Genomic DNA, 22,378 nt, shown 5'->3' with positions numbered 1-22,378 from the left:
GAAACAATACATAATATAAATAAAACATAGTATAAAAATAAAAATCGAAGGAAAGAAAACCAACCAAAACGTTTAGTGCCCTATAGCAGTGGATAGAAGCTGTTGTGGAACAAATTGGTACAAGAAATAATGCTCTGGTAACGACTATGTAAATCAAATTTTAGTCATACGGTACTTTAGATAAACTTTTATTAGGATCTGTTTCTGCTGTTGAACAAAAAAATGAGCATATAAATCGATGTGAATAAATTACAATTTTGGCAGCAGAAACAGGCAAATTTTCAAAAACTGATTAATTGGCAATTGGCAATAAAACAGACAATCGTTTGTGTGTTTTGTATTATGTAATATATATAAATATATATAGCTAAAAGCCAAAAAACTCTGTCATTAACCTTACTTCAATTATTTTGCAATGATTAAAACATTTTTTGGGATCACAAATTTGTGAGAAATGCAGCCAATGTAACTACATAAATTCATGTTTAAATCCGTTAAAAAACCTTATTTGGCTTTAAGCGGCAGAAACAGGCCATGAGATATTAATATGCATCACACTAACTGTACTATACTTATATACTCCTGCGAGCAAAGTAATTTGCATACTGTACATAACATTAACAACCTAATGAATTATTTATGTTTTAATATGCATTACCAAGTACATCATGTAATTGTGTTATGAGCATGAGCAGCATCAGAATTGGAGGGCCTCTTAGGATTGCTAAACTAGGGGTCTTTGTCCCCTGCATTATAATGCCACTGCAGTTTACTGACATCAAGAGAACCACATGTATTTCCCCTGGCCTTATCCCTACAATGGAGATATTGTTATACTGTAAATAAGGAAACTAAAAGCAAAAGGCTACAAAATACATTTATCTACAAGAATTCAGAAGAACAAGTAATAAAATTACTCATGATTACAGTTATTCATCTAAGAACACTAAACCGACACAAAACAGTTTCACAGTTTTCCCAACAATACATTGGCAAACAGTATCCAATGATCCGAACGTGTCAGCTACTGAAAATGTGTGATGTATTGTGTTTATTTTTCTATAATAGTTAATCTTTAATAAAGTATAGAAATACTTGTAACTGAAAAGTAAGCACATTTTCAAAGTTCAAATTTTTAAGAAAAATCAAAAGACAGGGAAACAAAAAATACTAATAAAGCAGTTATGCAGTAAATCAGTCTTCTGCAAGTAATTTGATAAAATTAATACTTTTGTTACTATTCTCTTCATGGAAAACTAACAATAATTAACAATTTTAATGCAAAAAAGGGTTGTATACCTGTACAGTAATATTACAGTATTTCTATTCACTGGACTACCTAATATATTTATGGGAAATATTCCAACAATGCTTTTTTTATACAATATTAATAACATAATTTATATAATTAACTTCTTGCTATCAATGCATGCAATGCCAAGATATTGCAAGAAAAGCCATTGATAAAGTGCATTACTAAAGTCATTGGCCATCATTGACAACTCTATTCCTGATCTCACTCCTCTCTACTAGTACTGTACAAGCTCTCTTGTCTTGCCTCCCAAGTTGAGTATTCAAGGATAACCAAGTCTGGTGAGGTACAAACTTTATGATATAACTAATATTTCCCAAGAATTTGGAATAGAATAAAACCGGAAAAGAGATTCTCAACACCCATGGATAATGCCGGCAGGAACCAAGATTTATTCCTATCAGAGTGCATTAACTTGAAAACTAACTGGCACGAGTTGAACATTGTCATTTTCACACTGTGTTTCAATCTTCAATATGAATTTAAAATGATAAAAAACACACAACTGTTAATGATCGCATTACTATGTACTATGGGATTACTACTATGGGATTAATACTAATACTATGGGATTACTACTATTAGTAATGTATGTAGTAAATAATTCTTGTACACGTTCACCACCAATTCAAGAGCAAAATTAATCATTGATATTTTAATCATGTTTGATTGACTTTTCAAAATCTGATAAAATAAATTCTGCTAAAAATGTTTTGGTATTAGTGGGGAACCTAATGTAATTCCGTGAGATTTTAATGCTCAAGTTGAGTTCTTGGCAGTTTTGGAATCCTTAGGACCAGCAGAATTCATTTCAATTGGGGGCCAATTTTTCCCGACCCCATTTTGGCCGCCATCTTGGATTTCAAAATGGCCCCCATTTTTTACTCAAAACTGACAGTAGCTCCTATTTTAAACCACGGACGAACGTAATTTGTGTGATAAATCTTACAATATTATGATAAATCAGTCCAATGGTACAATTTATAATAATAGCATATGGCAGCCATATTGAATTCCAAGATGGCCGCCATTAAAAACGTATATAATGTATGCATTTTATAGTCAAGATGGCGGCCAAAATAGGGTCTGAAAAAATTGGCCCCCAGTTGCAATGAATTCTGCTGGTCCCAAGGATTCTAAAACTGCCAAGAACTCAACTTGAGCATTAAAATCTCACGGAACTGATTTTTGGAACATTAGGTTCCCCACTATATACAGTTGAAAAGCTTACACGAAACGGTAAGTGTGAGTCATACAATGTGTAGATTGACCTGAAATCCAGACCAAAAGTCAACACTGGGACTATACCCAGGGACCTGCCTGTTTGTGAAATCAGACATAAAGTAGAGGGTGGGATTATACCGGAGGATATACGGTAATATTATTAATCATTTATATCACTACATAGTACAAAAACCCATAATAAGGGGATACTTTTGAATAGGGGTTGGCTTCTGTACATCGTGAGGTAATTTCCCGATTGATCGTAATCAAAACGGTACTGGGTATGGTCTACTAGCTTTTCTGCTCCCAACCAGTACATCCATTCATAGAAGCCTTGATGAAGCAAGCCTACCTGGTGGTGACCATAGAACGGTCCCGAGATAACGACTATACTTCAGCTTTAGTCGATAGAAGATTGAAATATTGTTAGAGATAGAGCATACGATGTTTGATTATGTGTAGATGTGTGATTTGTTCCATTATCCAAATGATGTTCCGCATATAGGAGATGAAGATAGTAGTTGGGTGTAATGATTTTGTATATCAAATAATTATCCTAGACTGTATGTTATGCGATAAATAATATTTTATATGGTATATATTTTTAAAATATTTATTGTTATGATTATAATATTAATAAAAATATATTTGTTAGTATAAATTAAAAAATAAAATATAGATATAAAGAAGAAAAGCAAAGAGATTATGGAGCGGCTATTCCTGAATATACAATAATAAGTATCGTAAGTTTAATTTATAAATTTTAGGCGATGTTGTCAAAGGTCAAGCGCCTATAGCCTGCCACATTTCGATATTCAATATTGAACTTGACCTCTGTACAATATATGTTGTCTGTCGTTCATTCCACAGGAAAGTGTGACAGACTTCAATAGGGGTATCCTATGAATATGTGTATCCTATGAATAGGTGTGTCCGATGAATAGGTGTGTCCTGTGAATTATATATTCATATGATATAAAGTTCAATGGTACTTTTAAAAGTAGAAAATGAAAGGATAAATTTTTCAAAACAGCATTATAGTACATATACACACAATATGAGTAGGAATTTTATCATGGCCGTGACTATAGTAGCATTATAATATAATCTGTATAACATTTCTGATATTCTCATTGCAAATATCATGCTATGTAATATCTATTTAAAATCAAATATGATATGCTCATTAACTGCAATCTCGCAAACGAATTGCAATTTAAATCGAGAGCAACAAATTACATTTGACATTTCTTTCTGGCATTCTGGCAAATTAAAGTTTACACTTTTTGTACAGTAGGGCAGTACATTATTTCGGAGTGTTCTTTTTAGAGAAGCAGAAATCAAATGAATTCAAATTTAATCTATTATTAATTTATATACCAGCACAAACGAGGGAAGGTGGAGCAGTGTGGTCACCTTCTTCGTCTAGACTCAGATATCCAAGTAAGAAAAAAATCAAGAGACCAAGAGGACCACCAAAAATAACATGGATAAAAATAGAGAATGATAGGATAAAAATAGAGAATGATAGGATAAAAATAGAGAATGATAGGATAAAAGTAAAGAATGATAGGATAAAAATAGAGAATGATAGGATAAAAATAGAGAATGATATTATATGAAAAAAAATAAAGTGTTGCACACTTTGGTCTTGTTAAGGACGCTATGTCCAGCGTAAAGTGTTGCACACTTAGGTCTTGTTAAGGACGCTATGTCCAGCGTAAAGTGTTGCACACTTTGGTCTTGTTAAGGACGCTATGTCCAGCGTAAAGTGTTGCACACTTAGGTCTTGTTAAGGACGCTATGTCCAGCGTAAAGTGTTGCACACTTTGGTCTTGTTAAGGACGCTATGTCCAGCGTAAAGTGTTGCACACTTAGGTCTTGTTAAGGACGCTATGTCCAGCGTAAAGTGTTGCACACTTAGGTCTTGTTAAGGACGCTATGTCCAGCGTAAAGTGTTGCACACTTAGGTCTTGTTAAGGACGCTATGTCCAGCGTAAAGTGTTGCACACTTTGGTCCTTTTGTTAAGGACGCTATGTCCAGCGTTCGTGGCGATAATATAATTTTATAGTTGACTTTAAATAACATAATTTGGATCATGTATGTATATCAGGTTGATTTCAAAACATAACAAAAGTATGGCATGCCTTTTGTGAATTAAACCTACGACCTCCTAATTGTACAGTAATTCAAAATTTCCACTAGTATTTATTAATTTCTTTTAAATCTGTTAAATTAAATTGAAATAAAAACTCTGTACAGTATTTGCTAAGTTCAAACCTGAGGGAATTGCAATGTTTTATGTTAAATATATAACGATCTAAATACCTTTTGTAAATCAAAGTATTTTGCAGAAACGAAATGCAATATTCAATTAAACCATGCTATTATCTTTACTGGTTTGGTTGTCCGATAGTGACGTTGAACCAATATTTAATTCTCGATTGGCCTTAAAATTATCGATGAATAAACTTACAATCTGAACCTAGTATCTAAAATAAACATACGATAGTACAGATAAGTAAGTAGGTAATCAAGGGACCGCTTTTTGTAAAAGCTAGTGACAGTGAAAAGATTCTTACTTTGCATTTTAGGATAAATCCCTATTATTATATTATTTTCAAACCAAAATAAGAATAAAGAAAAAGTAATTGAAAATTCAGGAAAAAAATAATTACATTTGAAAAAAAAATCAGTTCATACTTACACTTTGAGCTGTAATTGAAAAATAAAAATGTAATGATTTTAGTTTATTTACTTTAAAACTAATTTTAAAAATAAAATACCATCAGATGGTATTTTATTTTTAGAATCAATATGATTAAATCGTAATTAAATATTATCACAATATTATTGTTTTTCATTTTCATTTATATTTTAAAATCATAAACAAAGGTATTAAACCAAATTGAATACGGCTTCAGTCTGGTTTCAGGCTGTCACCCCGGGACTTAATTACACGCATAGATGTTATGATAGGCGATCAATAGATAGCGTTCAAACTATTTATAATTTCTAAAGGTGAATTGCTCGTCAAACCTGGGAGTATTGATACCAGTAGGTAAAAGCCAATATGTGACAGCATAAACGGATATTATGACTCAAAGTGATACCTGAATTAATTTAAAGGCCTGCAGGTCCACGCCAAAATGTCAATAAAGTACATGCTTTACTTCTGATGTTAATGGATCATGATGAAATTCTAGATTATAAATAAACTGTCCGAAAATAAGAATAAATACAAATAGTAGAATCCTTGTTTTCAATCACAATTTGTTCTGAATACAGAAGTGCAAAAGATTTCTTTATTATTTATTTCAACAATATTTTACGACAGTATAACAGTATCTGAACATGATTTCAACATTTTCCGTCATTACGAAGATATTCTGAACATTTCCTACAGTTTTCCCTTTTTGGGACACAAACTTCTACTATAGTACAGTAATACTCCATTTACATTATAAATACTGAGGAAAGTTTTGCTGGCTTAAAGGCCAGGTGCGGGCAAAAAATTTCTATTGACCATACATTCCAATAATTATCGATCTATAATTTCCCCTATGTTTCATAATTTTTGGGATTTTATTTGTGTTGCAGGAGCTTTTTGAAAATTAGCACTTTCATATCAGTGGGGGGATAGTTCAAATTACACAGTAAAATCTCTATTCTTTTTTACACAAATTTTGAAAATAGAGAGGCATTTTAAAAAGCTATGAAAAATAAACGGTGTGGTAAAAAATGTTATCAGATGACTAAATATAGGTAATATAACTTGAATTTTACATTTCTGTTATTTGTATTCAACTTCAGAATTTTATTTACATGCTATAGCAAAAATTATCCACCGTATATCCACCATCTTTTTTCACCTTCTAGGGAGTCACCAAACATGTTATTACATTATGTTAACTACCTAACTACTGAAAAAAAAGTCTTCCTGGTTTTGCCAAATTTTGTATTTGACCATATTAGGGAAAATTCATGGTTTTTCATCTTGATTTCTGTTACAAATATTTGATTTATGTACAATTAACCAGATATTATATTTAAAATTCATGCCTGTACCTGAGCTTTAAAAGCCGATTTTCCACTAGGCGAATTTGTTCGCGCGAATCAAACGTTTCGAAGAGAAAAAAATCGCCTACTCTCTTTCCACTACATGGGCGAATAGCTGCGACGTTCATGTTCCTAGCGTGGTTGCTGAGCATTTCGATTCGCATGACTGCTCATGAAAGCGTCATAGCTCATTTCCTGAGCTGTGATTGGTTGCGCAATATTTCGCTTCGCAAAAAGTAGAAACAATTCCAACTAGTAAATTTCGCTGCAGCAAAAAATCAAGGAACTAGAATTCGTCGCAGAAGGAAGTATGACAGACAGAAACTCGAATACGCATGCGCAGAGCATGACGCTTTCAATTCGCGCGAACAAATTCGCCTAGTGGAAAATAAGCTTAACCAGAAACCAAAACAACAGAATTCGATTTAGGTTTACTGCACAACTTTCTAGCAACTGTCCATTTTGGCCAGTCAATTTGAAAGAAAATGTCTTGTGTTCAATTTATTATGGTCAGTAAAATTCAGGCCTGAAAAAAATAAGTTTACTAACTCAGAGGGGGCCAGTTAAAAATAATCTTAAGGATGACAGAGCCCTGTTTGTTTCTTTAATCACAGTACTTCATTCTATCTTATAATTATTTTCTTTCATCTACAGTAATTTCAACAATTTACATTACAATAACATTTTCAACCTTATTTTTACCAACATTCTTTAATATTCAGGTCAAAGTGCATTGTTATTTGCTGTTGACTACATTTAGCAACAAATTGGCAAACTGTCTGTCTCTCAGGGAATAGGTACAGTTACCATTATATCGGTAAACAGTAGAATTTACCTAGGCTCTAGTACTGTAGAGAAGAGGCATGCAAACACCATACAGTATGCTATGCTTGACATTTAGAGTTTCCCAGGAGAACACGAGGAAAGGAAATGAATTCCAAACGAAACAAACACTACTAATCACATAGCTCAACTTCAGACTGAAATGATAGCAACGACGCAATTCTGTAATTTTTGTCAGGTAACAGTGAATCAAGATCAAATTGAGCGCAACGATGATCGGAAACACGGTTCTAAGAATGATGATGAGATTCAGAGTAGACAATTTTTTTTAAAGATGCTGGGCTTCGTCGGAAGGAAGGGAAATCTTGATTGAAATGTTGTCTATGAAGTGTTTAAGTGTATGTTTATATTACTGTGTAGGTGATTTGATTTCAAAGGGGGTTTCTTTACCACCCACCAACAAAAAATAGAGGCAAAAAAAGGATTGCGGGGTCTAACTACGGACACAAATTTGTCCGACATGAGTTACTGTACATAGGCTTCTGCATAGAAGTGGACAGTACATGACTGCTGTATTTTTGCTGTGTTCTACTGTAGTATACTGTATAGTTAATCAGAACAAGTTCTTAATGGCTGTCAGTGTGAATTTAGCGGGGCTTCGGAGGTGGGAGTTGACCCGGCAAATTTGCACACTGGTCCTTTGGGATTTTGTAGCGATTCAATTTGTTTTCTGGTGGTGCCGTCCAATTTTCATGAACGGCTGACTAGATTCAAGAATTTCTCTGATGCCAGCAACATGTTCCGGTGTAAAACATATTGTAAAAGTAAACCTGTCAACTGATCATTCTCAATAGCATTTTTTTTCTTGTGTAAAAAGTGATTACGCAAAGAAATTAATACTTGTACAATGTCATTACCAATACCACCAGCAGCATTAAATGTTAATTAGTAAAGAGAATTAGTAATTCCCATTTCACACATATTTATTCATACATTAAATTTGCATTAATAATAATTCTATAACGTGACAGATTTTTTTTTTAAGGCCCTGTTCAGACCCATGGCGTTAGACCGTTTTAGCGTACAACGTTACTAGCAAGGTCACGTTACAAACCGCAGAGAAAAAAACGAGGTGTTCAGACCCATAGCGTACGATTATCGTTACAACGGAAGTACGTCATTCAGGTTGTTTCTAGTTGCATATTCATGTGCTCTTACCCAAGTGTTTTCATCATTATTTCCACTGTGTATAGGCCTAGATCTCAGCCCTACAATTATGACAAAATTTGCCGTAAATAAAACAACATACCTCAGCATTTATTTAAGAAAAATATAGTAAAGCCAAATTTCTGTTTCTATTGTTTTTATTTTGTATTAAAAAACATTTTCCCCAGGTTCTTGTGTTACGAAAATAAAGCAGGCCTCCTAATGATGAAGAAATTGATTGTGATTAGTCTATCCAGTCCAGTCAAAGATATATATTCTTTGTTCCAGTAGGTTTTAAATAACCCTTAACTTGCTAAATAAAAGGGACACAGCTCCCCTTGTTTGTTTACTGATTTTTTTAGGAGTTAGGGGGTTTTCAGCATTAAACTTGTCCAGTCTAGTCTGCCTTGTATATGAATGAGTGACTTGATGTCCCACGCTAGTTTTTAGCTTGAATGAAATCCGTGAATGACTCTAGGCCTAGCTAGGCCTAAAAGCGGATGGGATCGTAGTCCCTATGTTTAAATACAAGGTGCATGTATTTATGTCATTTGTTAGAAAATATAATGGTAATCAGTTGATAGTAGTTTGTAGCCTTTGTAACAGTTGTATTTGTAGTGTAGTTAGGCCTTATTTATTCTGGCCTTTTTGTTATTGAAATCCATCTCACACATTGACGATACAAGATGTCAGCCTAGGTCAAACCTTGTATCGCGTCATAACAGGAAACGTTCTGATTGGATACAACGTTGACTTACAGTAGCGTCGTACGCTAAAACGGTACTATCAACCGTTTTCCACTACAACGCTACAACCGTTGTACGACGCGTTGTACGCTAATCCCCAACTGTTCAGACACACATTCTTTTAGCGTCGTACGCTAAAACGGTCTAACGCCATGGGTCTGAACAGGGCCTAAGTTGCTCTAGTACTGTGTTAAAAACACGAGTAAAAGACATTAAAGAAAAAAAGTAAGCAGCAGAATTTAACAAGAGAACAAAACTAACGCATACATCGAAAAACAATACAAATTATACACTAAAACTTGTCTACTATACCAATCTACAAATTTTGAATTCCACTGATGCAAACTCACAAGTAATAACACCCCTTCTCTCCACTCCTATAACAGGCTGCATTTGAACATACACAGTGTTCTCCCCAGGCCTTTGAAGCGTCACGGTACCGTGACGCTTGGGTTCTCTACCGTGACGCTTTATGGTTGGCCGTGACGCTTAAAACCTTATCCGTGACGCTTAAAAATATCAACCACAACAATCTAAAAATAGATTAACAGGCAGGTACGGTACTTTTTCTCTAGAGCTGAGGCGCGGCATGCATAAAGAGCCTAATGCATACGAGACACGTGACATGACCACTAGACGAAAAACAAAAGGCTGCGTAACAAAGTGTTAAACAACGGAGACTCGCTTTCACCGGCCGCCGCCGAGAGAGATGTAAACACGTGTTTTGTTACTGCCATGTCTCTCTTTCGATCTCTAGTATTTGGCTGTTGTCTAAAATGTAGTAACTTGTATATTGTAAATAAAGTAAATGATTGATTGTATTGTTTTTCTTGTAAAAATGTTATATGTATTAAAAATAAATATCGATGATATTATTATTTTCAATATCACACTGAATTAATCGACTCTATCGGTGGGATTTACTCTTTCGTCGGTAACATACGCACGTCATCAAATAATTTCTAGGGGCAATTCAATGCTAGCTGCTTTGGTCGTATAATACATTCAAGAAGGCTACGATCGTTTTCCTATTTGCTAGTGCGCTAAAGTCTTATTTCACTTAACTTAAGGTACATTTGTACATCGGTGCTAGAATGTTTTAGGCCCTACTTCGTGAGAAAGTCGAGTGACAAGGGATGTCACATGGTATTGTGATATCAGTACTGCGATACTGTATGTCACATGGTGCTTTCACCGGCCGAGAGATGTAAGCACGAGTTTTGTTACTGCCATGTCTCTCTTTCGAATGTTTTCCTATTTCCTAGTACGCTATGAAGTCTTAATTCCGGGCAACTAGAGGTGTCTTACTAATGAGTAGGCCTAGTTTTATTTCATCGGGACTTGCCCCCGATGTTTGTATTTGAACGCAAAAAATGTTTTTTTATCGCATATGTTTACCCGCCGGCGAAAAAAAAAAGTAGGCTACGATCGTTTTAATGTTTTCTAACGCGCTATGAGGTGCCTACTGATGAGTAGGCATATTTTTATTTTCATATATCGCATACAGTGTTTACCTGCGGAAAAGTAGGCTCAATCGGGCTGTTTGCTAGCACGCTATGAAGTGTCCTTTCCGGCCAACTATACTGATGAGTAGGCATTTTTTATTTCATCGGGGAATTCCCCTTGACGTTCGTAATGAACGCAAAAAATGTTTCTTATCGCGTATGTTTACCGGCGGAAAAAGCAGGCTACGATCGTGCGGTTTGCTAGCGCGCTATGTGTTTTTCCGGCCAACTACAGAGTTGTCCTACTCATGAGTAGGCCTAGTTTTATTTCATCGGGGAATTCCCCTTGACGTTCGTATTGAACGCAAAACATTTTTTTATCGCGTATGTTTACTGGCGGAAAAAGTATGCTACGATGGTTTTACTGTTTGCTAGTGCGCTATAAAGTTTCGTTTTCGGCCAACTAGAGTTGTCCTACTGATGAGAAGGCTAATAGATTAGGCCTATTTTTTTCATTGGGGCTTCCCCCTGACGTTCGTAATGAACGCAAAAAATGTTTCTTCGCGTATGTTTACCGGCGGAAAAAGTTGGCTACGATCGTTTTGTTGTTTGCTAGCGCGCTATAAGTGTTATTTCCGGCCAAACCAGAGAGAGTACCATTTCCGGCCATCTAGGGTGTAAATTACCAAAAATCGCCCAACCATGGTGGGGCTGTGGCTCAAGTACTTAGTGTCGGAATGCCGAAGCGTGACGCTTGATATGAATCCTGGGGAGAACACTGATACAGTGTGTCATTGGTAGATTACAAAATACAATCTGAGTATTAATCTTACCATGGAGCTATCTCCATGATCTCACAGTCCAATTTTGGCCAAATTTTATACCCACTGTCTCATGTATACAGTAATTAAAAAACAATGTCATAAAATCATGATCTGCATGGAATGATCAGATTCCCATGTAATATGACAAAACAGAAAAATGTATTATTTTATCAAAACATGCAAAACAATGATAACCTAAAACTATTTACAATAATAAATAATATTCATAAAATGACCTTGAAATTTGCTTTCTAAAACAATAATCTTAAAATTGTAGAAATTGCCTGGAGGAAACCTGCATACAATAAAAGTGTTCAAGCTTTAAAAAAAATGGAAAATATTTTATGCTTTATCAACTGATATATTTTATTTATTTTTATTCAATTTATTAATTTTGTCAAATAGCATATTGTAATTATTATATATTACTGTAATATTTGGTTTAAATTGAAAATCTCCCAATAACGATATTGCATTTTAAAACTAATTATCAATTACTAGGCATAATTGCTACTGTAGGTATAATTCTGTCATTTTATACCAAACTACAGAAACATGATACAGTATAATCACTAATCACGACTAAAAATACTGTTTCTCGAGTCGTTTTCAGTTATTTAGTGATAATAGTATGATAATGAAACCTATTATATGTAGCATATGGAAAATGCGTCTACTGTACAAGGTTTTTAAACCAGAAAAAAACAAATTGCAAATAATTAATAATTAAAAAAAAGGTAAAAGGTACAGTGAGTACGAATCTACCAAATCAGTATAAACGAAATTGATATTACTAGTCTTGATAAACCTTTAAAAGAAGTCTGCAGCTCTTTTGTTGCTTAATATGCTTGATATACAGTTAGTTAGAACTCTTTAGAGGATTGGATAAACACTCTTTTCATTCTAAATATGGTGTTTCAGATTGAATGCATTACATATTATAACATTAACAAACTTCTCTTTGATCTTAAAACATACTCAAAAGCAGTTAATATTTTTGTAATGCAATTTTTTAAGGTCAAAATTTGCGTAATAATGCCTGTGATAATATTATCATTAATAATGACCAAATCAAACTACTTTAGATTGTACATGTAAACAAGTTTCATAAGATTCACTGTTAAGTAAAAGAAAAGCTCTTAAATTGTTTTGCAACAGTATAGATGTTCTGTATATTTTCACAGTCAATAATTTATATTTGTTTAATCTTTACACTGACTGACACCAGTGAAAAACCACTGATCTCAAAACTACTGCAAATTAGTGGTTTACTGTTCAATCATGCTTGGAAAGAATGTACTGTACTAAAACCATATCTTTTGGATACTGCACTGTAGTTAAAAAATCCCCACCATTCAAGACTTTAATACTTTTTTGATTTGGTTATCCTTTAAAAAAAAACTCTATGTAAATCCTGCCTAACCTTTGTCCTCAAGACGATGAATTGAAAGAGTAAAAAATAAAAATGTCAAAATTTGTCCAGGAGATTGAAGAACCGACAATCATCCAGATCACTGACCGCATCATTATCACTAGGCTTGTCAAACGAGTCAGATTGCTGTGAAAATGGGCATGCATACAAACCAATCAAGACTCAATAGATGCCAGTTCTCTACTGGCAATGTAAACTAGTATCAGTAAGGTCCGGTCCGTTTGTTTGGATGGTGTGCAATAGACACGTTTCGCGCTCGCGAGGTCACCGTCAGTTTGACCTTTTAGTGGGTATACAATGGTAAACAAACACAGCGAGAGGTATGTTAAAGCATGGGAGAACTGAGAGATGATCGTCTTAAAAAGCAATCGTCAAAACTAGTCTTTGATGGAATGGCATGGTAAGGATGTTATTTATTTTCTAAACTTATGTTTTATATTCACTGTAGAATTATTTGGGCATTTGGTTCGGAATCATCGACTTTATTTATGTAATGTATTGTCATTTTTGGTTTGACACATATATATTAGTAATTACGGTGCATTTAATACATGTTAACTGTTGATTTTATTTACAAATGTTGCGTAAATATATTAATTATTATCTTTCATTCTTCTTCATGCTCCTATTGCATCTTCCATGTATTATGTGATGTTCTTCGGCGCTTAAACAGACACCCAAGCCTCCTAGGCCTAGTAGTAGACGAAGTACCGCATCAGGCAACGCCACCGGGCCGGGCGGAGAGACTCGAGCAAATCGTGGACGTACCTTTCCTTGAAAAATTTCCAAGATTTTGCGCCACTATCCTTCGGAGCCGACGCAAACCACTCAGCAAGTGTTTGAAAATTAAAAACAGGAATATTATTCAGTGATTTTGTGTAGTTAAATTCACGATTTATCCAACATATACAACATTTATGATGCACCTTGCAACAAAAGCACTCGGCAGTCGCCATTTCGCTATGCTTCAACACGCACAAGGCGAGAGGTGTTCGGTTTGTTTACAAATCTATACCCACTATTTCTGATTGGTCGCGAGCGCGAAACGTGTCTATTGAGTTGACATTTCTTTTCATTGTCGTCAATTAAACTTTTATTTATCAATATCAATGACAATATTTAAAATCTTTTTTTCTATATATTGCATAGATTCCGACTTGCATAATAATGTGATACACTAATGACTAGTACTGTAATGTTTGAAAAATTACTTATGATTAAAACATGCAAACAAAATATTTATTTAATAAAAATATTTATGAAATGACCTTGAAAGCTTTCCAAAATAATAATCTTAAAATTGTACTTGTAGACATTGCCCCTGGAGGAAACCACCTCAAAATATTTTGTAAGTATTCTTAAAGTACTATTTTTTTTAATAGTTCATGAACATTGATTTATGCTACCATTTTGAAATAAAGTGATACCAACTCTTTAATTAAACATGAACAAATTGAAAGGAATCACTATCATTTATCAATCATTTGATTTTCTATCAAATTGTTCCATTTATTAAAAGCAGGCATTTATTTATACGAATAGGCCTAAACATGATATATATTTTGTTGATTTTTATTTTAGTTCGCAATACTTCTTACTGTACTTCTATTGTTATTCATTAATAATGTTCACTTACCTTCCAATACAACTTCTTTTCCTGCTTTTTTCAAGGCTCGAACTGCCTCATCATGAGTGGCATCTCTCAAATCTTCACCATTCACCGCTAATATAGCATCCCCAACATAAAGGCTTTCCGTTTGATCTGCAGCTAGCCCTTTAAATATTTTACTGATGATAATAGGCATCTTGTTTTCTTTTCCTCCTTTTATGCTAATTCCTAGGCCTCCTACTTCTTGCTTTACTACTTTCACGATTCGTTTTTGATTAGCTATCGCGTCGGGGATCGGATCTTGCACAGAGATGTATTCCGAACGCCGCAGAGAGTCGTGTCGGCTAGCGTCTTGTCCCCCGTTGGTTACCCCATTTGAGTCCAGAGAATCTTCAAGGCTGATGGTTAAAACCTCCTCCTCTAATGTGGCTAAAACCCTACACCATTGCTCTCTGGCAAGAACCTCAAGGAGACCGGACTTTGCAACTCCAGCAGCAGCCATTGCTGTGTTGTTGTGCCTCCACAAGGTTATGGAGAAATACAATTAATTTGTTGTTTGATGATAATGTTGTCTTCTCTTCGGATCGTTTCCTCGCGGCGTATTCTCATCTATCGTCGTCGTATCATCGAAATTATCAACAAAATACCCGCTTGAAAAAATGAGGGCGCACTAATAAAAACCCATGTGGTTTTGTTTATGTTTTGATTGATGGATTTTGGTTTATTTATTTAAAAAATAAATGTTATATTTCCACCATTTTCAGGTAGATAATTTAGGGAATAACTATGCCATAATCTTGTATTAGATACATAGTCGTAAGAATTATGGGGAAAAAATTATCATTGTGGATTTATTGTCTACTTTTTACGAATATAAAGCTAGGCTGCATATGGCATAACACATAGCTAGTATATAGTACGCCGTATAGGCAGACCGGTTCTAATGGTAGTACTGTACTACTAATGGTAAAACTAGGTGTAATACAGTATGTGGAGTAAGTAAACTGAATGGGGTTATAACCGGTATGAGTTAACAAAATCGGTAAAAGGTTGAAAGCCTAGGTATAATATGATCTTAAATACTAATAGTGTTCATGATTGTGTTTGCTTTATTTATTAAATTATTATACCTTTTAAAATACCAGCATGCAGCAGTGCTAATAAATAGAGAACATTTTATTTGAAATTTAATTTTTTCAGATGGAAGTTGGAAGAACATTATCAAGAAAGGTTGTTGAAGCACGCTTACAAACATGCAGGATGTTTAAATGTGAGCTGAAACACAACAATAGCAGACAAGTTCATCATTCTACTAGGTCAAGTATCATAAAATATTTTGAATCACATAAAAAGCAGGTGTTGTTCCAAAAAAGTATAGGCTTAGTAGAAACATCTTTACAGCAGTGGAAATTCTTCTCTAATGATGACAAAGACAAAAACAGAGAGGTAGAGAAAGATGACTATGTATCAAGTGATGATGAAGATAAAGGAGTTCCAATATATGACAAGCTTATTGGAGGTCAAAGGGTCAAAGAACTACTAGAAGAAGCTCAGACACAAACGCTGAAAGATGATTTTGAAACGGCAGATGATAAAAGGACAGTTGCCAGAAAACGCACTTTCATTGACCCAAAAGACATGTCGGTTTTCTTATTCCCCGGGCAAGGCACACAGCTTGTCGGGATGGGAAAGGCACTCCTATCGTATCCCAATGTAAAGGAAATGTTTGAGGTTGCCTCAGAAATTTTAGGTTATGATTTATTGTCGCTGTGTTTGAATGGTCCTCAAGTAAAGTTGAATCAAACCATTCATTGTCAGCCTGCAGTTGTCATCACATCACTTGCAGCTGTTGAAAAATTAAAACATGAAAATCCAAAGGTATTAAGTAACTGTAAAAAGAATAAAGATTGTCAATGGTTTATAGTTTATTGTCTTATTTATTGAACCCCCCCCCCCCCCCCCCCTGGGAGCGTGGGAGGCTGTGTTGGGCATTGGAGGTCCACATGGAACTAAAGTGAAATAAACAGAAGGGGTCCGTGAGTTCCATTTACTTGCATAAATAGAAGAGAGCTCAATTACATAACAGTTGATTGAACACATCAGACAATGGTGCCATCCTGAGCAACCCAACACACCACCATCAATTGTTTAAAAGGGTATTCGTGTATTATTTTCTCCATGTTAGTGGTCCTACTTGTTTTATGCATTGCAGGTGGCAGTAAGAAAGCCTACACCTTAGATTGAAAACCAAGAATTTCAAAATAAATTTTTCAAATTTATTGATTCTATGATTTGTTGTTTTCAGCTTGTTGAAAATTGTGTAGCTGCAGCTGGGTTTAGTGTTGGTGAAATTACTGCATTGGTCTTCTCTGGTGCTTTATCATTTGAAGAAGGTTTGTAGATTTGAATAGGGAGCTTGCGATTTATGACAACCTACGCATATCATGTTGTAGATTTGAATAGGGAGCTTGTGATTTACGACAACCTACGCATATCATGTTGTGGATTTGAATATGGAGCTTGCCATGTATGACAACCTACGCATATCATGTTGTAGATTTGAATAGGGAGCTTGCGATTTACGACAACCTACGCATATCATGGTGGTCATCGTCTAGGTTTAGAATTCACGCAAACTATGTCAAGGAATCGCAGAGCATGGAAAGCATGTGCCAATGTCACTGCATGCACACAATGCATTAACATGTACATAATTATTCCTAGATTTTTTAATCAAAAGCTACGTCAGTACCTATTATTAGGTTCTGTGTTCTATTCTTTTTACTTTCATTTACCAAAACAGTAGTTAGCCTATGTTGACACGGATACTGAAAGGAATTTAAATCTGAAAGGAACTAGTTGCACATGAGAGCGTATGTAAAATTTCAGGCACCTGAAAGGAACCAGTGTGCGAGCACTGGAACTGATTGTAACTAGTTGTGGTTAAATTGACGTGTGCATGATGCAATTCGTAGTTGTATAGGAAACAATACGCGTGAGCGCTTATATGGTATCACCGAACTGATCATGGTTACCCATATGGTTGTGGTGAGTTGCCCAGAGCACTTGTATGTCGACCAGTTGTGTTCCTTTCAGTTCCGTGTCAACATAGCATACCTTTAGTCACAGCCCCAGTCATCATGAGTGAAAAAAATGATGCCACCCATGTTATATAGTACCATTTTTACCATCCAACACACAAAATAAGGGCGTGTGGCACAGTGTGTGGACGTTCGACTACTGATCGTGAGACCGAGGTTTGAACCCAACTCTCTCTTGTATCCTTAGGCAAGATACTTTACCTACGTTTCCCTCTCTCCACCCAGGTGTATAAATAGGAAGCCGGTTAGATCAAGACACAACTTTGCGTTGATTACTAGCTGCATTATGGGAGTATGTTTCTATAGGTGTTTGATTAAAAAAATGACTGGGATAATAATGTTCAGTTCTTAGAGGTTTCAGAACATTAGGCGCTATATAAATCCAGGATGTTATAATTATTATTAAAGTAATATACTATGTACTGTCGTTCATTACACTGGATTAGGACTGGATTAGGGATGGCTTAATCAAAGATTTAAGTATTTGTTTTATTTAGCCGTCTATCTAATAAAAGTGCGTGCTGAAGCAATGCAATATGCTTCGAATCTCGTTGAAAGTGGAATGCTGTCTGTGGTTGGCCGTGACAGCACAAACTACAAAATAGCTTGTCAAGAAGCAAAGGAGCACTGTAGAAGTGAAGAAGGCATCCAAGATCCAGTCTGTTCAATTGCAAATTACATGTTCCCAAATGCTAGAGTTATTGCTGGTCATGCAAAGGTGAGTGGGATAACAGACTAGCATGTATCTGTCATTGCCATATTGGTTGCAAGATGCTTTACTCTCATGAAACGTAAAACTGTTGGTCCCATGTACATACAGTGCATGTAAAAGAACTTTATACACTATTCTGCTAATCTTGGTAGACGCTGCACTGCTGATTGCCATGAGTTTCCAGTTAGGTTTGAGAACAATATTAAATACCTTTAGTTAGAGAAATTATTTTGCTTTAAGTTTAAAAAGTTGAATATCAATTATTTCTTTGTAGGCCTTGGACTTTCTACAGACAAATTCTAAGAAATTCTCACTCCGGAGTGCCAAAAGAATCCCAGTAAGCGGAGCTTTCCATACAGACCTGATGAAACCAGCGCAAGAGGAACTAGCCGCAGCATTGTCCGAAATAAACTTTGAAATACCGGTAATATCCGTGCATTCAAACGTTGATGGTAAACAGTACCAACATGCCAAGCACATTCGTAAACAGCTGAAACGGCAGGTGATAATGCCGGTCAAATGGGAACAGTCAATGCACGAAATATACCAACGCAAACCGAAGGATAACTTTCCAGTTACAGTGGAAGTTGGACCGGGAAATCAACTTGGAACCATTCTGAAACGTAATAACGTGAAAGCTGCCCAAACATATCAAACTTTTGATGTGTAACTGGACAATGATAAAACCTGGAAAGAAAATATAGTTAGCATTAAGACCCATTTACTAGGACTATAAAGATCGACAATAAATACGTATTCTTCCTACATAAAACAAAATACATCTAAAAAGTTTTCACTATAGAATTATAGGATAACAATCTATGCTGCCTTTGTAGAAAATAATATTTTCACACGTCCAATCAAATGACGTCATGATAAATAAGAGAAATACTGTAATATCGTGATGATATAACAATTTTATTGTTCTTATTGATCAAAATCAAAAATATATATTTATCAAAGGCAGCACAAAATGGTTATCCTATTAGTTCTAGTATGATTACTTTTGTGAATTGCTTTTGTTTTATGCAAATAAAATGTATGTTTATCCATTGTCGATCATCTTAGTGTGTCGCAGCCTTTATACAATGATGATATTTCAATAAAAGAAAAAAAACAATGTTGAAAAAACAAGAACTTTATTAAAACTTTGATATACATATACAATATATGTCAGAATATTTGCACATAAGACTTAACATTAAAATGACAAATCAGTTCTAGTCAATGATGTATATTGCCTTGATTTTGTAGTCAGAATATAAGGTGACTTCATTGCATGCTCATAGAATAGACCCAACTAAGTGTCCCTTGAATAGGCCCTCTTGTTTGTTTCATAGTAAAAGTGTCCCTTGAATAGGCCCTCTTGTTTGTTTCATAGTAAAAGTGTCCATTATGTTAAAAAACATATATTTCCATAATTAGTTTCATGGGAAATTGTACCTGAATAGGAGTGTTCCCGCTATACTGTTGTTATCTTAGAGACTTGGGAATAAATTTAACCCACTCAAACACAAAATTAACATTTTATTGCGGTGAATTTCCCATAATGTGTATTAGGTCACAAGGAACAGTATGTATGGGTCAAACCTACTTGGAAAAACGCATGGTAACAATATGCTTATACCCATGTCAATACACTAAACTATGTTCTAATATATTTATCAAAGTTTCAATGGAAAAGTTCAGAGTATTTTCATTTTGGGGCAAAGTTTTTATCATGATTAAAATACTTTGCTTTTTTAAAATAACCTGCTACATGTCCAACATTTTTTTTATATTTTTTCACTTTTTTTTTTGGTTTTTTAAATTTTTTTTACATTTTTTTTCTGTAGATTTTCATTTTCAACATATATATTTGTGTGCTTTACATATGGTCAATAAACTCCTTATATCAACAAAATAAAATGGTAATACTTAATAAACACCCTCATTTAAACTATTAAAGAATACACTGTTAAATTCTCCCGCTTGTATTAATGCACCAGGCACATCCCAATAAAATATAGCCTAGTATAAACATACATACAACAAAAACATATTTTATATCAACATCAACTGTACTTATATACGTGTATGCATGTTCTCAAGTATAGAATATTTTCATGAGCGGAAAAAACTCCTTGCTTTTAATATGCAAGCAGTGGGAGTAGCTCACTCACTGTGAGGTATTTTTCGAATGAACAGTCAAATATGCCTATTGTTTTGTTTTACTCTTTTCGTTTTTAGTATTCCTTTATGAATGTTTTGATTTTAGATCGATATAACAAGATTGGGGATTCTAGTTCAAGTACAGGTATGGCATGCCATATGTGCCTAAATTTTAATATTAAGCTGAATCGCCATCTAGAACCTAGAATAACAAGAAAACTACAATAATAATCGCTTGAAGTCTTTAGGATTGCTACTAGTGATAACTCAAGAAAAGTGTCTTTACTTTACATGTCAATATTCTTGATAATGCTGGGCATATATTATAAATTGCAATTGACACAAGCTTCTTGTTAACAGATACTAAAGCAAAGAAATCATTAAAAAAAAAACAAATGAAGCCATAAAAGTCAAGGATGAGTAAGGAAAAACATTATCTTTTCAACATGGAAATATTGTAATTGAAATATTTGAATAAAAGCCCCGCTTTGAATAAACTCCCCTCAAATAAACGCCCCTGTTCACCCCTATTTGCCACATGAACATACACACGATATTGTATCAAAACACATTTCTATTTGTAGTGGAATTCATCGACTTCCATGATCTACATTGATCAAGCATTTATACCGTCTTTTATCACTTCTTGATATTAATTGTGTTGTATTTGTTCATGTGTAAGGAGAATTTAGTAGATTATACAGGTTCCCATTATACACCCAAAACAATAAACTCCTCCCGAACAGTAAATGCCCCGGAGCGTTTATTCAAATAAATATGGTAGTAATGACAATAAATGATTGGAGCTTAGCATAATTCTAATTAGCATAAAGGACAACCAATGTGATATATTAATACATATTAAAATATTTGTTTTGCCTTCTTTTCTAGACAATGTACCTAGAACATACCACGAAAACTTGATAAAGATTTCCACATCAGTTCAGATTCTTCTAAATTACAAGATATCAAATCATCTGTTGGGTCTCGCCCAATCTTTGTACATAATTTACATGTTTATATAACTTTTTGATATTAGGTCTACATAAAACATCAAAAACAACAAAAATACACAGAAAAAAATACTAACTGTACATACATAAATTGGAACAGCTTTACTTGCATGTTATATTCTATCTATTAAGTATCGTACTAACTCTAGTACAAACCCACTTCTGAGATATGTATGAGTACTGCATCTGCAATTTGTCCATTATCATAAACAAATACAGTGCCATACACATATCACATGTGTTGCCTGTATCATAGGAATAATGTCACATGATGCTGTATTTACAATAACCTTAAATAATTCCATTTTAGGCTGCATCATGGAATTTTGATAGTGGAATATCTAGGTACTAGAATCGGTTGTAGACAAGGACTTAATACCCACGCCAGTAAAGACACTATAGTACAACCAAAGAGGTGTATAATTAACTTGATTGTGACTTTTATTCAATCATAAATCATTGACGAATGCTAGGCCATTAAAAATGCTGTGCTCCAACTTCAGCACGAAGTAAAACAGTAATAGACGGCGCGCACCAATGATCAAAATGTTCACAGAAATCTGATCGCTTTCTTAATGGCATTTGTCAATAATTTACAATAAATAAAACGTTATTTCAGAACAGTAGGTGTGTGTGTTTTATACAGTATGTCAAATGGAGAGAATATTTCATTCAATGAAAGAATCACTTCTCTATTTAACACTGTTCTAACCATCCAACTCATAAACATTCATTATTTGTATACTACTAAATGTAGGTA

The 22,378-nt window shown here is 34.5% G+C and overlaps 2 protein-coding genes across 3 annotated transcripts in view; one reads left to right on the top strand and one right to left on the bottom strand.

Annotated features, from left to right (window-relative positions):
* The window catches only part of LOC140057300 (beta-1-syntrophin-like), a 38,283-nt gene extending 23,054 nt beyond the window's left edge, over window positions 1-15,229 (bottom strand). The window contains exon 1 of the mRNA XM_072102894.1: window positions 14,669-15,229. Within this exon, the coding sequence (XP_071958995.1) occupies window positions 14,669-15,143 (475 nt within the window). The 5' untranslated portion in view covers window positions 15,144-15,229. The remainder of the gene's footprint in view (window positions 1-14,668) is intronic.
* On the top strand, window positions 9,048-19,709 carry LOC140057301 (malonyl-CoA-acyl carrier protein transacylase, mitochondrial-like). Of its 2 annotated transcripts, none has more exons than XM_072102896.1 (5): window positions 9,048-9,119; window positions 15,842-16,519; window positions 16,947-17,034; window positions 18,240-18,460; window positions 18,729-19,709. In XM_072102896.1, the coding sequence occupies exons 2-5, from the start codon at window positions 15,842-15,844 to the stop codon at window positions 19,122-19,124; spliced, it is 1,383 nt and encodes a 460-aa protein (XP_071958997.1). In that variant the 5' UTR covers window positions 9,048-9,119; the 3' UTR covers window positions 19,125-19,709. The 2 variants fall into 2 exon arrangements, with proteins under 2 accessions (XP_071958997.1, XP_071958996.1); XM_072102895.1 differs by lacking the exon at window positions 9,048-9,119 and adding an exon at window positions 15,341-15,405.
* The last annotated feature ends 2,669 nt before the right edge of the window (window positions 19,710-22,378 follow it).

This window comes from Antedon mediterranea, chromosome 8 (assembly GCF_964355755.1).
Source record: "Antedon mediterranea chromosome 8, ecAntMedi1.1, whole genome shotgun sequence".
Lineage (NCBI taxonomy): Eukaryota > Metazoa > Echinodermata > Crinoidea > Comatulida > Antedonidae > Antedon > Antedon mediterranea.
The sequence above is the reverse complement of the archived record's forward strand: the minus strand, read 5'-3'. Positions and strand labels throughout refer to the sequence as shown.

Coding starts and splice junctions, on each gene's coding strand:
- LOC140057301 (XM_072102895.1), top strand. CDS start 15,382: ATGTTATATTTCCACCATTTTCAG. Junction 15,406..15,841: donor TATATTTCCACCATTTTCAG/GTAGATAATTTA, acceptor TAATTTTTTCAG/ATGGAAGTTGGAAGAACATT. Junction 18,461..18,728: donor TTATTGCTGGTCATGCAAAG/GTGAGTGGGATA, acceptor ATTTCTTTGTAG/GCCTTGGACTTTCTACAGAC.